Source organism: Xyrauchen texanus, chromosome 41, assembly GCF_025860055.1.
Source record: "Xyrauchen texanus isolate HMW12.3.18 chromosome 41, RBS_HiC_50CHRs, whole genome shotgun sequence".
Classification (NCBI taxonomy): Eukaryota; Metazoa; Chordata; class Actinopteri; order Cypriniformes; family Catostomidae; genus Xyrauchen; species Xyrauchen texanus.
The window spans coordinates 6420743-6436138 of NC_068316.1; the positions used below are offsets into that span (position 1 = coordinate 6420743).

General features: G+C 36.1%; 3 protein-coding genes across 4 annotated transcripts in view; all 3 read right to left on the bottom strand.

The window, feature by feature from the left end:
- Positions 1-169: 169 nt before the first annotated feature.
- On the bottom strand, positions 170-2442 carry zgc:195173 (uncharacterized protein LOC792613 homolog). The gene is made up of 4 exons (XM_052114099.1): positions 2011-2442; positions 1702-1812; positions 1335-1436; positions 170-683 (listed from the first exon to the last, which is right to left on the bottom strand). Exons 1-4 carry the CDS (start codon positions 2203-2205, stop codon positions 597-599), a joined length of 495 nt encoding a protein of 164 aa, XP_051970059.1. The 5' UTR covers positions 2206-2442; the 3' UTR covers positions 170-596.
- A 3648-nt stretch (positions 2443-6090) lies between these two features.
- Positions 6091-10788, bottom strand: si:ch1073-406l10.2 (uncharacterized protein LOC100536977 homolog). Its single transcript, XM_052113724.1, has 4 exons — positions 10573-10788; positions 6972-7082; positions 6706-6807; positions 6091-6511 (listed from the first exon to the last, which is right to left on the bottom strand). The coding sequence occupies exons 1-4, from the start codon at positions 10765-10767 to the stop codon at positions 6428-6430; spliced, it is 492 nt and encodes a 163-aa protein (XP_051969684.1). The 5' UTR covers positions 10768-10788; the 3' UTR covers positions 6091-6427.
- Positions 10789-12896: 2108 nt separating this feature from the next.
- The window catches only part of slc4a2b (solute carrier family 4 member 2b), a 64264-nt gene continuing 61764 nt past the window's right edge, over positions 12897-15396 (bottom strand). For both annotated transcript variants that reach the window (XM_052113694.1, XM_052113695.1), the window contains one exon: positions 12897-15009. In XM_052113694.1, coding sequence (XP_051969654.1) covers positions 14929-15009 — 81 coding nt within the window. In that variant the 3' untranslated portion in view covers positions 12897-14928. The remainder of the gene's footprint in view (positions 15010-15396) is intronic.

A 15396-nucleotide genomic window follows, 5' to 3' on the forward strand; every position in this document is an offset into this window, starting at 1 on the left:
AGTACCATTTTCTTAATTTATATTTTCAAACAAATGTCATTTTGAGGGCTGTTTATAATACTTACACATGATATAACAGTATAAGTCTAACACAGTATAAAATGCATGAGGTGGAGTAACCTATAGGCTGGATGATGTTATTTCAAGAAATCCAAATGAAAACTCTCAAAGTGCATTTTTAATATTTGATAAACTCTTTGTTTGAAGTCCAATCCAAAAACATATTTTAATACATATAAAGTGTCACAATCTATTACAAGTGCAAACACACAAAATATGGATCTATATTAGTACTGTCGAAGAGTTCACAGATTTTTGCACTTTTGTTACATTTATAGAGTTCACAATCTCTATTCCAGAGTTTTATAGAGTGAAAAATTGAAGTTAAATAAACAGCATCATTTAGATGATTCTCAACGTGTGCACAATATCCACTAAAAGTCATTTTAAATGTACAGAAGTGAAGAATGTTTTCTATCTATCAATTGTTTACTTATGAGAGCATAATACACAGTGCCAAGTTACCTCTGTAGTCTGACAGAATCAATAAAATATTAGCAAAAAGTCAAATAAAACATGGAGATAAGTTTCCTCTTTTACGGTTTGCTAACTGTCAGGAGGGAGGGTGTACCGTTCGCGTAACTCATATTGTTGCAGTGTTCAAATCTCATGTTCATTAATTCCTGAAATGAAGAAAAGCACACAATTAGTAACACACAGTCAATGACCTCCATGTCAGTGGTTAAGAACATACTTTAAATATGATCCAGCAAACCAGCAGTGTTGTATTAACTCCAACAAACAAAGCTTGAGTGTCTTGGCCATGGAAAAAAGTCAGAACTCCCAGAAAGTTTTCTTTTTGTCTTTTTCTTACTGTAACCTAAATTTTTGCTTTTATATATATATATAAAGGAGGGACAAATCAATACATTTTTTTTTTGTGGTAATCAATATTATGTCACATATGCTGCCAATTGAGCTCAACTTGTATTGAACCTAAAATATTCCTTTAAATTACAACATTGTGTCTGTTTTCTTTTTGTCAACAGACATAAACTTACTGCTCAGCGGCTGATATCTGATTTACCGGAAATGACATTCCATTGTTGCATAATGCACCAGAGCGCATGTTTTATGAAAAATGGGAACTTTTCCCATTTCATCCAAATGTGCCTGATTTCAGTTTTCCTTTCTTTCTTTGCTTTCTTTTTTGCATTTCACACAAGCTTTAAGAAAAGCCTCTCGTAATTCTAACAGAAGAAACCAAAACCAAACAAACAAAATAAATACGATAAAAGCTAAAGATATAAAATGCTAAATAAACAGCAATTGACCTGTGTGAGTTGTGTTCTGAATACACAGTTTATATATGGCTTTGGTTCGTTCTGGATCACTCCAACATGTATCTTATAGCAGATTCCACAGTCTATCAGAGGCTGCAAATAAATACAGACAGAATAATGATTCAATTACAAATGGATTTATTAAACACGCATGAAGCCCAATGGTTAAGATGTTTAAAAGCAGGAAAAAAACATACTAAAACCACTGACTACAATAAATGTAAATAACAGGGCTGTCAATGTACATTTGAGCTTGGCATCATGTATTTGAAAAAGTAGCCATCTCAAGCAATAATCATATTTATGAAATTAAGATGTGTAGCTGTGAAATACATTATTAGGTTCTGTAGCAACTTACTCTATCATTTCTGAAAGCACATTTAGTAGGATTGGCATCTGTTGTTCCTTTAGGGCATTTAGTGGGTTTAAGGTTGAAGTGATGGTAGATATAACTTACACCAAACCCACCCTAGAGTGAACAGTACAGAATGATCATGTTATGAAATATTCATATGGTCCATCCATAGTATATTAAAGTACAACATCATTTGATTTGACAACTAAAATGGATAATCACACCCCTGCCCATCCCTCTAGACTATGGAAACTGTGAACTATCATTGACCACCATATTTTATGTTGTTTAAAGTTAATTCAGAAAACTTACATCAAGGTCAGACTTGTCCAGACTTTTGAAGAAGAGAAAATGGCTCTTGATTCCTGTGTGGGAGTTCACTTGTTGGAGAGCCAGTTCCACACCTTTCTTGAAGTTTACTGGAAGTTCACTGAAGTCATTCTGTGCCTCAGAGGTGCCCAGAAAGAATCCAGCACTGCCCAGCATGATGAGAAGAATAACAGCCATCTTTCCACAATCTTCAGCAGAAATGTCTCAGACTGGCTTATCTTTAAATCAAACGCAAAGCTACAGTGTCTATTAAAGTCACCAACTGCAAAATGCCACAAAAAAGAATGCAAAAACCGAGGGTGATGTTTAAAAGATGCCTGTAAATCAGAGGAGCAACGTGGGTGTGTGGGAGGACGAATAGATTGTGCAATATTTGGGAGAGTTGTTGTTGCCGGAGTCCTCTTCTTTTCCTTTTGTCTGTTTTGGCTTTCACAATTCTAAACAGAGGTTATCTAAAACATGGAGTTTGAGTGAATGGACTGCCATCCAGTGGAGGATAGTAAGATTTAGGGATGCCACGATACCACTTTTTCTCTCAGCCGATGCCGATCCAATACCAATGTTGTTTTTTTGCATAATCAGTTTAAAATATCTTTACATATTAAAGTATAATATGTAATCCCAATTAGATCCACACAATGATGTAAAGAAACACAAACCTCTAACTACGCATTATTTCAATATAAATTATAGCTTATTAAGAAACACTTTATTATTAACTAGTATACTGGATAATGTAGCAGAAAAATTAACAGTACTTCCAGTCTTCAAGTCTTCACAGTTTCAGCTTGTATCTGGACTTTAAAGGATTCAGATTTATTTTTTGTTCAATTTAGTTGTAAGACATCAGCTCACTTTTCATACACAGTTATTTTTTGGAACCCATTCAACTTAAATATGATTATAATTTGTAAAGAAATACTAATGATGACAATAATAATAATAAATAAATAAATAATAATAAATTGTTATTAATATTATAATAATTATTATTGACTTTTAATTTGAAATACAACAGTAATATATTTAATTGTGCACTTTTTAAACCCTCAGGCTTTTATTTTGACATTCTAAACTCCCCAGGAAGTCCTGTATGTGTCCGTTTGTAGTCAAGTTCACAGTAGTTTAATTGGCTTCTTATTCAAATTCTGGTAAAATGCACCTCCGGTGCCGTTCTAAATGCATATTATAAGTGAACCGAACTATTGAGTGTATATATACACATATTATACATACATATATACATACATATACACTCACCTAAAGGATTATTAGGAACACCATAATAATACTGTGTTTGACCCCCTTTCGCCTTCAGAACTGCCTTAATTCTACATGGCATTGATTCAACAAGGTGCTGAAAGCATTCTTTAGAAATGTTGGCCCATATTGATAGGATAGCATCTTGCAGTTGATGGAGATTTGTGGGATGCACATCCAGGGCACGAGCTCCGTTCCACCACATCCCAAAGATGCTCTATTGGGTTGAGATCTGGTGACTGTGGGGGCCATTTTAGTACAGTGAACTCATTGTCATGTTCAAGAAACCAATTTGAAATGATTCGAGCTTAGTGACATGGTGCATTATCCTGCTGGAAGTAGCCATCAGAGGATGGGTACATGGTGGCCATAAAGGGATGGACATGGTCAGAAACAATGCTCAGGTAGGCGTGGCATTTAAGCGATGCCCAATTGGCACTAAGGGGCCTAAAGTGTGCCAAGAAAACATCCCCACACCATTACACCACCACCACCAGCCTGCACAGTGGTAACAAGGCATGATGGATCCATGTTCTCATTCTGTTTACGCCAAATTCTGACTCTACCATCTGAATGTCTCAACAGAAATCGAGACTCATCAGACCAGGCAACATTTTTCCAGTCTTCAACTGTCAATTTTGGTGAGCTCTTGCAAATTGTAGCCTCTTTTCCTATTTGTAGTGGAGATGAGTGGTACCGGTGGGGTCTTCTGCTGTTGTAGCCCATCCGCCTCAAGGTTGTGCGTGTTGTGGCTTCACAAATGCTTTGCTGCATACCTCGGTTGTAACAGTGGTTATTTCAGGCAAAGTTGCTCTTCTATCAGCTTGAATCAGTCGGCCCATTCTCCTCTGACCTCTAGCATCAACAAGGCATTATAAGCCCACAGGACTGCCGCATACTGGATGTTTTTCCTTTTCACACCATTCTTTGTAAACCCTAGAAATGGTTGTGCGTGAAAATCCAGTAACTGAGCAGATTGTGAAATACTCAGACCGCCCGTCTGGCACCAACAACCATGCCACGCTCAAAATTGCTTAAATCACCTTTCTTTCCCATTCTGACATTCAGTTTGGAGTTCAGGAGATTGTCTTGACCAGGACCACACCCTAAATGCATTGAAGCAACTGCCATGTGATTGGTTGATTAGATAATTGCATTAATGAGAAATTGAACAGGTGTTCCTAATAATCCTTTAGGTGAGTATATATACATACATTCACATATATGTGTATGTATATGTGTATATATGTATGTATATGTGTATATGTGTATACACACACACATATATATATATATATATATATATATATATATATATATATATATATATATATACATACATACACATACATACATACACATATACACATATACATACACACACACATATACACTCACCTAAAGGATTATTAGGAACACCTGTTCAATTTCTCATTAATGCAATTATCTAATCAACCAATCACATGGCAGTTGCTTCAATGGATTTAGGGTGTGGTCCTGGTCAAGACAATCTCCTGAACTCCAAACTGAATGTCAGAATGGGAAAGAAAGGTGATTTAAGCAATTTTGAGCGTGGCATGGTTGTTGGTGCCAGACGGGCCGGTCTGAGTATTTCACAATCTGCTCAGTTACTGGGATTTTCACGCACAACCATTTCTAGGGTTTACAAAGAATGGTGTGAAAAGGAAAACATCCAGTATGCGGCAGTCCTGTGGGCTATAATGCCTTGTTGATGCTAGAGGTCAGAGGAGAATGGGCCGACTGATTCAAGCTGATAGAAGAGCAACTTTGCCTGAAATAACCACTGCTACAACCGAGGTATGCAGCAAAGCATTTGTGAAGCCACAACACGCACAACCTTGAGGCGGATGGGCTACAACAGCAGAAGACCCCACCGGTACCACTCATCTCCACTACAAATAGGAAAAAGAGGCTACAATTTGCAAGAGCTCACCAAAATTGACAGTTGAAGACTGGAAAATGTTGCCTGGTCTGATGAGTCTCGATTTCTGTTGAGACATTCAGATGGTAGAGTCAGAATTTGGCGTAAACAGAATGAGAACATGGATCCATCATGCCTTGTTACCACTGTGCAAGCTGGTGGTGGTGGTGTAATGGTGTGGGGGATGTTTTCTTGGCACACTTTAGGCCCCTTAGTGCCAATTGGGCATCGCTTAAATGCCACGGCCTACCTGAGCATTGTTTCTGACCATGTCCATCCCTTTATGGCCACCATGTACCCATCCTCTGATGGCTACTTCCAGCAGGATAATGCACCATGTCACAAAGCTCGAATCATTTCAAATTGGTTTCTTGAACATGACAATGAGTTCACTGTACTAAAATGGCCCCCACAGTCACCAGATCTCAACCCAATAGAGCATCTTTGGGATGTGGTGGAACGGAGCTTGTGCCCTGGATGTGCATCCCACAAATCTCCATCAACTGCAAGATGCTATCCTATCAATATGGGCCAACATTTCTAAAGAATGCTTTCAGCACCTCGTTGAATCAATGCCACGTAGAATTAAGGCAGTTCTGAAGGCTAAAGGGGTCAAACACAGTATTAGTATGGTGTTCCTAATAATCCTTTAGGTGAGTGTATATATATATATATATATATATATATATATATATATATATATATATACACACATACATACACACGCACACACAGATATATTACACAATTACATACACACATACATATATATATATATATAGAATGTTTAAAAAAAAAAAAATCCATCAAATAATTTTTGCTTATGTTAGCATGAGACACTAATAAACTGCAATTAACAATGAACATGTTAAATCATCATTTATTATCATCTTTTTTGTCAGCATAGTGTTTGAATATTCATAGTAAAATGTTAGTATTTTTTTGCAAAGTTTAACAACCACAAAGAAAAACACTGACACACCAAGATGTAACAGCGATGTTTGCATATTATGACCACATTGGTGAAATGTTCTCTTTAATATTGTTACCATTTAGAATCAGATACATTTGAAGCAAGAGTTGATTTGGCACAGAAAAGATACGTGTAAATGACATTTAAGGTTACTGAGTGGCACTCTGCTACTAGAATCCAGAACTTTGAATGGCAACAGCAGGTATTGTCTCCAACCGTTATTCTTAAGATTTGGTTGCCAACAGAGTGGGAGATCCACTGCCATAACCCATATTGTTACAGTGGTCCATTCTCGTTGTCTTCATGTCCTTGGGTTCAAAGAATTATATAGTGTCAGTTTGTATTGACAGATCTTGAAAAGCAGCAAAGAGCAATAGTTTTGCTAATAGTGTGCAGTTTTGACCATAAAAATGTATATAATGCATTTAAGACTAGCTCAAGGTTTGCTGCATTACATTTGTATATTATATGTCATATTACATGCATTACATAGAGGGTATACCTCAGTGAGAGTTGGTTTATGAACACAGTTCACGTAGGGTTTGGGTTCTGCCTCAATCTCTCCAGCATAGGTCTTGTAGCAGATAGCACAGTCAATAAGAGGCTGTAAAATAAACATACAAGAGACATTTAACTTTGAGCCATGAGGCTTTTAACTTTTAATTAAACTTTTAATAAGGTACAATACCTCAAGGCATTTACCTCCATATTCCATATTTGCTTTTTACTTACAGTACAATAAAAATAAAAAAAATAAATCACACTTACACGGTCATTCCTGAATGCACATTTGGTTGTGTCAGCGTTCTCAGTTCCTTTTTTGCACTTGGTGGCTTTGAGATAAAAATTATGGTAGATGTATGTAACACCAAACCCTGCCTATAAAGAGATATAAATGCAAAAAACTGAATAAATAAATAAATGAATAATTTAGAAGCCAAATGTAAGACATTTTTTAGAACATTTATATTTAATATATAATATACTCAAAATAAATGATGATTTATCAATGCTGTTTATTGTTAAAGGGGCAGAAATGAATGGGGCTCTGGTCAAGAATGCCACCAAAAATGACCCTGAAATTCAAATTCAAACGTTTGTTTTATTTGTTGATGTTTCATCTGATGTAAATCTGAATATTATAGTATTGATTATACATATGTCAAAATATGGGCTGATGTTGATTTAATTCTGAGGGTAAAAGGATGGATTGAGAAAGTTTGTTTTAAATGGTTAGAATGAAAATATGCCCTAATAAAAGGAGAAAACAAAAAGCCTCTTAAAATCGAAACAAGGTGGCAAATATTACCCCCTAATGCACACGCACACACACACATATATACACTCACCTAAAGGATTATTAGGAACACCTGTTCAATTTCTCATTAATGCAATTATCTAATCAACCAATCACATGGCAGTTGCTTCAATGCATTTAGGGGTGTGGTCCTGGTCAAGACAATCTCCTGAACTCCAAACTGAATGTCAGAATGGGAAAGAAAGGTGATTTAAGCAATTTTCAGCGTGGCATGGTTGTTGGTGCCAGACGGGCCGGTCTGAGTATTTCACAATCTGCTCAGTTACTGGGATTTTCACACACAACCATTTCTAGGGTTTACAAAGAATGGTGTGAAAAGGAAAAACATCCAGTATGCGGCAGTCCTGTGGGCTGAAAATGCCTTGTTGATGCTAGAGGTCAGAGGAGAATGGGCCGACTGATTCAAGCTGATAGAAGAGCAACTTTGCCTGAAATAACCACTCGTTACAACCGAGGTATGCAGCAAAGCATTTGTGAAGCCACAACACGCACAACCTTGAGGCGGATGGGCTACAACAGCAGAAGACCCCACCGGGTACCACTCATCTCCACTACAAATAGGAAAAAGAGGCTACAATTTGCAAGAGCTCACCAAAATTGGACAGTTGAAGACTGTAAAAATGTTGCCTGGTCTGATGAGTCTCGATTTCTGTTGAGACATTCAGATGGTAGAGTCAGAATTTGGCGTAAACAGAATGAGAACATGGATCCATCATGCCTTGTTACCACTGTGCAGGCTGGTGGTGGTGGTGTAATGTGTGGGGATATTTTCTTGGCACACTTTAGGCCCCTTAGTGCCAATTGGGCATCGTTTAAATGCCACGGCCTACCTGAGCATTGTTTCTGACCATGTCCATCCCTTTATGGCCACCATGTACCCATCCTCTGATGGCTACTTCCAGCAGGATAATGCACAATGTCACAAAGCTCGAATCATTTCAAATTGGTTTCTTGAACATGACAATGAGTTCACTGTACTAAAATGGCCCCCACAGTCACCAGATCTCAACCCAATAGAGCATCTTTGGGATGTGGTGAACGGGAGCTTCGTGCCCTGGATGTGCATCCCACAAATCTCCATCAACTGCAAGATGCTATCCTATCAATATGGGCCAACATTTCTAAAGAATGCTTTCAGCACCTTGTTGAATCAATGCCACGTAGAATTAAGGCAGTTCTGAAGGCAAAAGGGGTCAAACACAGTATTAGTATGATGTTCCTAATAATCCTTTAGGTGAGTGTACACTCACCTAAAGGATTATTAGGAATACTATACTATATATATAATCTAGTATGTATGATATATAGTGTGTGTGTGTATATATATATATACACACACACACTGTATATGCATACACACACAGATTTTGCGTTTTTTGAAGGAAATTGATACTTTAATTCACCAAAGTGGCATTCAACTGATCACAAATTATAGTCAGACATTACTGATGTAAAAAACAGCTCCATCACTATTTGAAAAAAGTCATTTTTGATCAAATCTAGACAGCAGCATCACTCCAACACCTTATCCTTGAGCAATCATGCTAAATTGCTAATTTGGTACTAGAAAATCATTTGTCATTATATCAAACACTGCTGAAAGCTATTTGGTTCATTAAATGAAGCATATGTACTTGTTTTTGAGTTGCCACAGTATGCAATAGACTGGGATGTCTTAAGGTCATTTTTAGATCAAAAAGAAAAAGAAATGACTTTCCCTAGAAACTCATCAGTCAATCATTGTTTTGAGGAATGAAGGCTATACAATGCATGAAATTGCCAAAAAAACTGAAGATTTCATACAAAGTTGTACAATAGAGTCAAGAACAACTGGCTCTAACAAGGACAGAAAGAGATGTGGAAGGTCAGATGTGCAACTAAACAAGAGGATAAGTACATCAGAGTCTCTAGTTTGAGAAATAGACGCCTCACATGTCCTCAGCTGACAGCTTCATTGAATTCTACCTGCTAAACACCAGTTTCATGTACAACAGTAAAGAGAAGACTCAGGAGGACTTATGGGAAGAATTGCAAAGAAAAAGCCACTTTTGAAACAGAAAAACAAAAAGAAAATGTTCGAGTGGGCAAAGAAACAAACATTGGACAACAGGTAATTGGAAAAGAGTGTTATTGATCTTAACCCCATTGAGCTTTTGTGGGATCAGCTAGACTGTAAGGTGCGTGAGAAGTGCCCGACAAGACTAATACAGGAAGTGTGGGGTGAAATGTCACCCGAGAATCTGGACAAACTGACAGCTAGAATAACAAGGATCTGTAAAAGCTGTCATCGCTGCATTTTTTAATGAGAACTCTTTGTAGTGGTTTAAGAAGTACTGAAATTTGTTTTCAAATTGTAATTTTTCATATTATTAGATGTACTGACTATACATTGTGATCAGTTGAATGTGACTTTGATGAATAAAATGTGAATACATTTTTTTTCCATCAGAGCAAAAACTGTACATTATTCCAAACTTTTGGCTGCAAGTGTGTGTGTGTATATATGTATGTATGTATATGTATGTATATGTATGTGTATATATATATATATATATATATATATATATATATATATATTATTGCTTTGGCAATATTGTATGTAAACAATCATGCTAATAAAGAAATTGAAATAGAGAGAGACAGACAGATATATATAGAGTTATATATAAAAACTTACATATTTAATATTTACATTTACACTAAATGGTTATTTTTAAATAATTAAATAATTTACATTTTAAAAAAATTCTATTAATTGGGCAAAATTTGATTTATTGTATATTTAATGCCCCATACACACATTGATTTTCCAGCACCTCCATCTCCCATTGCTTGGACACTGTGTACATTTATTAAGTATTAATCTAGTACAACACTCTAGAAATTATACAGTGGTATGGTCTCTGTTGAAAGCACATTACTTGTACCAAAACCTCAATTTTAGCCTTCGATATTTTAAACATAAAATCAAAAAACTCGGTATGATGTCATGCCAAGTAAAGTCTTTGAACAGAAAGGAAGAACATTCAGATAGGGAGACAAAAAGATTACCTCAATTTGTGACTGCGTGATTGTTTTAAAGAAGAGAAAATATTGTTGAATGCCTTCATGAGCATTGACCTGTTGCAAAGCCTGCTCCACTCCTTTCTTGTAGGTATCTGAAAGATTGCTAAATGAGCCTTGGTCCTCAGTGGAAGTCAGCAAGACTCCAGCACCGAACAGCACAACATACAGCAGCAAAGCCATCTTTAACCAGTCTGAACACGATTCCCCCAGCATTCACTGAAAACAGACATTCCAGGAGGCTTGGCCTGTTTTTGTGTAGTTGTTAGGTAATGTTGAATAATACCACCATTGTCACCTATTGAAAGCTGAAATGTTTGGATCTAAACAGTAGGAATGTATTTTGAATTAGTAGTTTGTTTAAACCTTTAAGCTCGGATTGGCTCGACGGCCAAAATAATTATCAAAATTTGAACTAGTCAAAACACAAAATAGGTACTGTTTTATAGCATATTGCTTGAAAACATTATGACCAAAACAAGTGGTTTGAAATTTGCAGACAAATCATTTATGTTCCAAATTATTGTAATCGGTAAAAACATCAAATTGATCAAATAGCCATGTGTCATATGTCATTGGAAAGCTCTCGCAGAGTAGAATACAAACAGCCTATTTTTACTTGCAGACAAAACTATAGCGAGTAATGGCTACATAAGTACATGACTTTTACATACATGTTACAAGTAAACATGTGTTGCATTAATGCCACATTTTCAATCATAACTTCAGGAAAAAATAAACAGAACATAAAATAACCAGATATCTCATGGCGTTAATTAAAGGAGGTGATTATCTTTAAAATGAGCCCATACACAACGTAATCGGATGCATAGATCATTAGATAACCCACAGAATGACAATGTGCACACAGTGCATAATGTGCTATCTAGTGTCATGGAATGCTTAAACAAACATATTAGGATTCAGATCGCTGCAACCAGGAGGTGGAAGTCATCCAAATATGGGCAGAGAGGATTGTTCACTCTAATATCTGAATGAGATGGGGCTGCTGTGCCTTGTTAAAATTGTGTATGTTTACGGTTTCAATGCTGTTACGAACAACCCGATCTCATGAGGGTATTTAGTATGGTCGTATGGACGATGTTGTTCACATAAACTCGAACGCGAATCCAGCGACATCATTGGCTGTAGTGAAAGTCATAGGGATACAAATGAGTGCAGTCACACGATATCATACGAATTAGCCAAATTTATAAAAGTTGTACGAATCCTGACGATTTTGCTATGAGAGTGTGTTGGTTATGAATGTTGCCTATATTCTTACATAAAATAAAGCCTATTGTAACAGTTTTCGGGTTTGGGCTAAAAATCTGACGGTATCATTCGGGCCGGATAGGGACACACAGTCTCGGGTATAGGTAGGGTTCAGGTTTCATTTTAATGCCTGTGCAAACCTCAAATTTTTAGTCATTGTATTTACATGTGTATGATCTCTCATGTTTGGTGAGGCTTAGAGACATTTTTGGCCACTAGGATAAATCATATTTGTAATGCTATAACATTTGATTGCTTTGTCATATTAACACAAATTTCTACTCAGTTACAGGTGATGTTATTGCAACAAAGCAAAAGTAGTTTTTCGTCAGCTACCTTATTTACACCTTAGTTAATTTTTGGCTTGCTTTTTTTCCTTTGTTTCTTAGGCCGAGAGTCTCATTTATCACAATATATATATCATTAAATTATTATTTTTTTTTTAAATGATTCCAAACAATTGACCCTCTTTGTTTATGTTATATATACACAGTTATGAGCCTTTCATTTTGGGTATGCCACTGAAACAGAAAATCTTTAAAAACACCTTCAGAGCTTAAATGGTTAATTTGCTTTTTTTGTAGAATGTTCTGTTCAATTCCTGTTCTGCAGGTCAAAACTTGTCTATACACTGCAGGACCCCAAAATTAAACTAGCTGATTAACTGTGACAAATTACATGATGCTCATATTTAAAAAAATATGTAAAATAAATATGTAAAACAAGCCTTTCCTAGAGAATTTAAACTTTGATCATGAAATACTAGTTTGTTTGTGAAATAGCACTTTTTTTAAAAGATCTATAACCAGAAAAAATAAATGAATAAATATAGCTGCGAGCAGCGATTGCGGGCCCAAGCCGGTGGCACCGCCACCCCTGTGCCTTTAGGGCTGCTGTGCACGATGGGCAATAACGTAACCTCGCTTTGACTGTCGAGAGTCAGGGGTTTTCAAGGCTTGGGTCCTAATTAACAAAAGATGCATAGTCAATTTAAATAGAAAAATCAACTTTATTTTCAATATTTAAAATTTGCTGTAAATACTGCATTATGTACACAGGAACATTTTAAATCAAATATCAAATACAAAAATAACACCAAATGCATAATAATGATCATCTGACAAGAATGGTAAATGACCCTCACTTCCCTTTGCCACATATCAGCTATTGTAAGATATATTTTGTGATAAATATCATTTTAAATCATCACAAAAACATATAACCTTCATAAACTGTCTTCGACCCCCATTTTGCATTCAAGAGAGCAATTCCACTAAAGGCACAGAACTGAATAAATATTCCGGTCCGCATTCACACACAACCTCAAAAGTCCTGTTCTATGATCAGATTGAATTCCTGTTCTGCAGGTCAAAACTTGTCTACACACAGCGGCACCCAAACATGGGACTAGTCAATGAACTCGGGCAGAGGAGATGTGAAAAATAAACAACGGTGACAAAGTACAAATATGCTGTGATTGAAACACAGACGTTCTGATGTACTAAAAGACGACAACTCTTTGACAGATAGCACAACTATATAAAAATATTCTAATTCTAATTAATCATTTGTATGTACAAATATTGACATAAAACACCAAGCCCTTTCCTAGTCAAATAAAAATAAGGCCTAAAAATTTTAGTCCAGTCTCACTCTCACTAGTTAGTGCATACTTTAGCTAATGTTATTTATATTTAACGAAATGTGCACCATAATGTCCTATTGTTAAAAGACCCTAATAATTCTGAAGCGTCTCACACATCCATATCAGGAAAGTACATTGAAGCACTCTGATGAGCTAAACATTTTTATACTTCAAAGCACAGCTGTATGATAAAATCCAGAACCCCTTTCAATAACTACAGTAGAAGGTTTACAACAAAACATAACGAGAAAAATTAGGTGCCTTTCCAAAAAATGTGTTCTACCAATAAAATTTTCTATCTTTATATGGATTTTCAGAGTCTAAACTAGACCACCAGTCCATCCATCCAAGATAAAACTCATCAGAAATTCTCCAAAAACACCCGCCTCTAAATACATCCTCTAAAACCAAGTACAAGAATGAAATGTGGACTCTGTAACGGTCAAGTGCAAAACTGCACTAAATATATTTGCCAACTGCACATCTTATAATGACAGTTTAGCATTTAAAGTTACTGTATTTCCACTTCATGTGGAGTGGTGGTGGCGTAGTGGCTAAAGCACATAACTGTTAATCAGAAGGTCGCTGGTTCGATCACCATGGCCACCACCATTGTGTCATTGAGCAAGGCACTTAACACCAGGTTGCTCCGGGGGGATTGTCCCTGTAATAAGTGCACTGTAAGTCGCTTTTGATAAAAGCATCTGCCAAATGCATAAATGTAAGAAATGTAAATGTAATGTTTTGGAGCGGACAAATTCATGCATTAGAAAGGTGGAATACTGTGCATTAAAAAGCAGAAACCATATATGCACAGATGCAAAGTTTAACAAAACATATTAACAACATGGCAGCATTGTGCAAAATAAAAATACTGTTGATTGTGCGAATTAACAATATATGTCGCATCATAAATTTAATTTATAACAAAACATGAAAGAAAAGCCAGTAAACAAATACAAAACAATAGATTTTTTAAAACGGACCCCACACACACACACACACACACACACACACGCACGCACACAAGCGCACGCACACAAGCGCACACACGCGCACACACGTGCGGCCCTTGGCAATCTTCATGAATTTTCACTAAGCACTAAAGTATAATATTGCGTGTACCCAATATGTTGTGTTAAGAACATCCAGTTAACTCAACAAGTATACATTATTTTCTCCCATAAGCAATAAATATACTTGGTTAAGGCTAAATGTTATTGTAGCAGCACAAACCGACTAAAAAAATTAAAAAATAAAAAAATAAAAAAAGGTCTTTGTTGATGCTGGACTGAGATCAGGTTTGTTCGAAAATTGCAATAATGCAACATTCATACCTCTAGTGTTTTTTTCTATTCGATTAATTGAAAATTAAAAAGGCAACTACTGGCCAACGGTGCGACTAACATACAGGAGGGAGTGGCTCAAACTGGCATGTGCATTTCTGTGTACTCATCCTGTCCCTCCTTCTCATCGAATGTGGGTTCTGCATCATCTGCGTCCAACTGAGAAAGAGGAAGGACAGAGAAAAGCCAAAGTTAATTCACTATGAAATTTACCATTTTTACTTTCTTAATACACATTTTTTGTCTTATTGTGAGTGATTTCATCAGTGCAAATTATTCTGTAGAAAATATTTTTTTTGTAATCTTTCACTAAACTTGAATAGCTTGCTGAAACGACTCCCTTTTCAACTGATATCACTAAGTGTAATTTTTCAACCGCGCCCCTCCAACCACATTCCTGATGATAAAATCAAGCTGCACCCATTTTTCTCATTGAATATCCTGAAATATGTTACATTATGGATTCGGTTTCATTGCAGTTGACCTTTAATTCTTGCAATTTATATATATTTTTTTAAAATTCATATTATGTATATATTTTTTTAT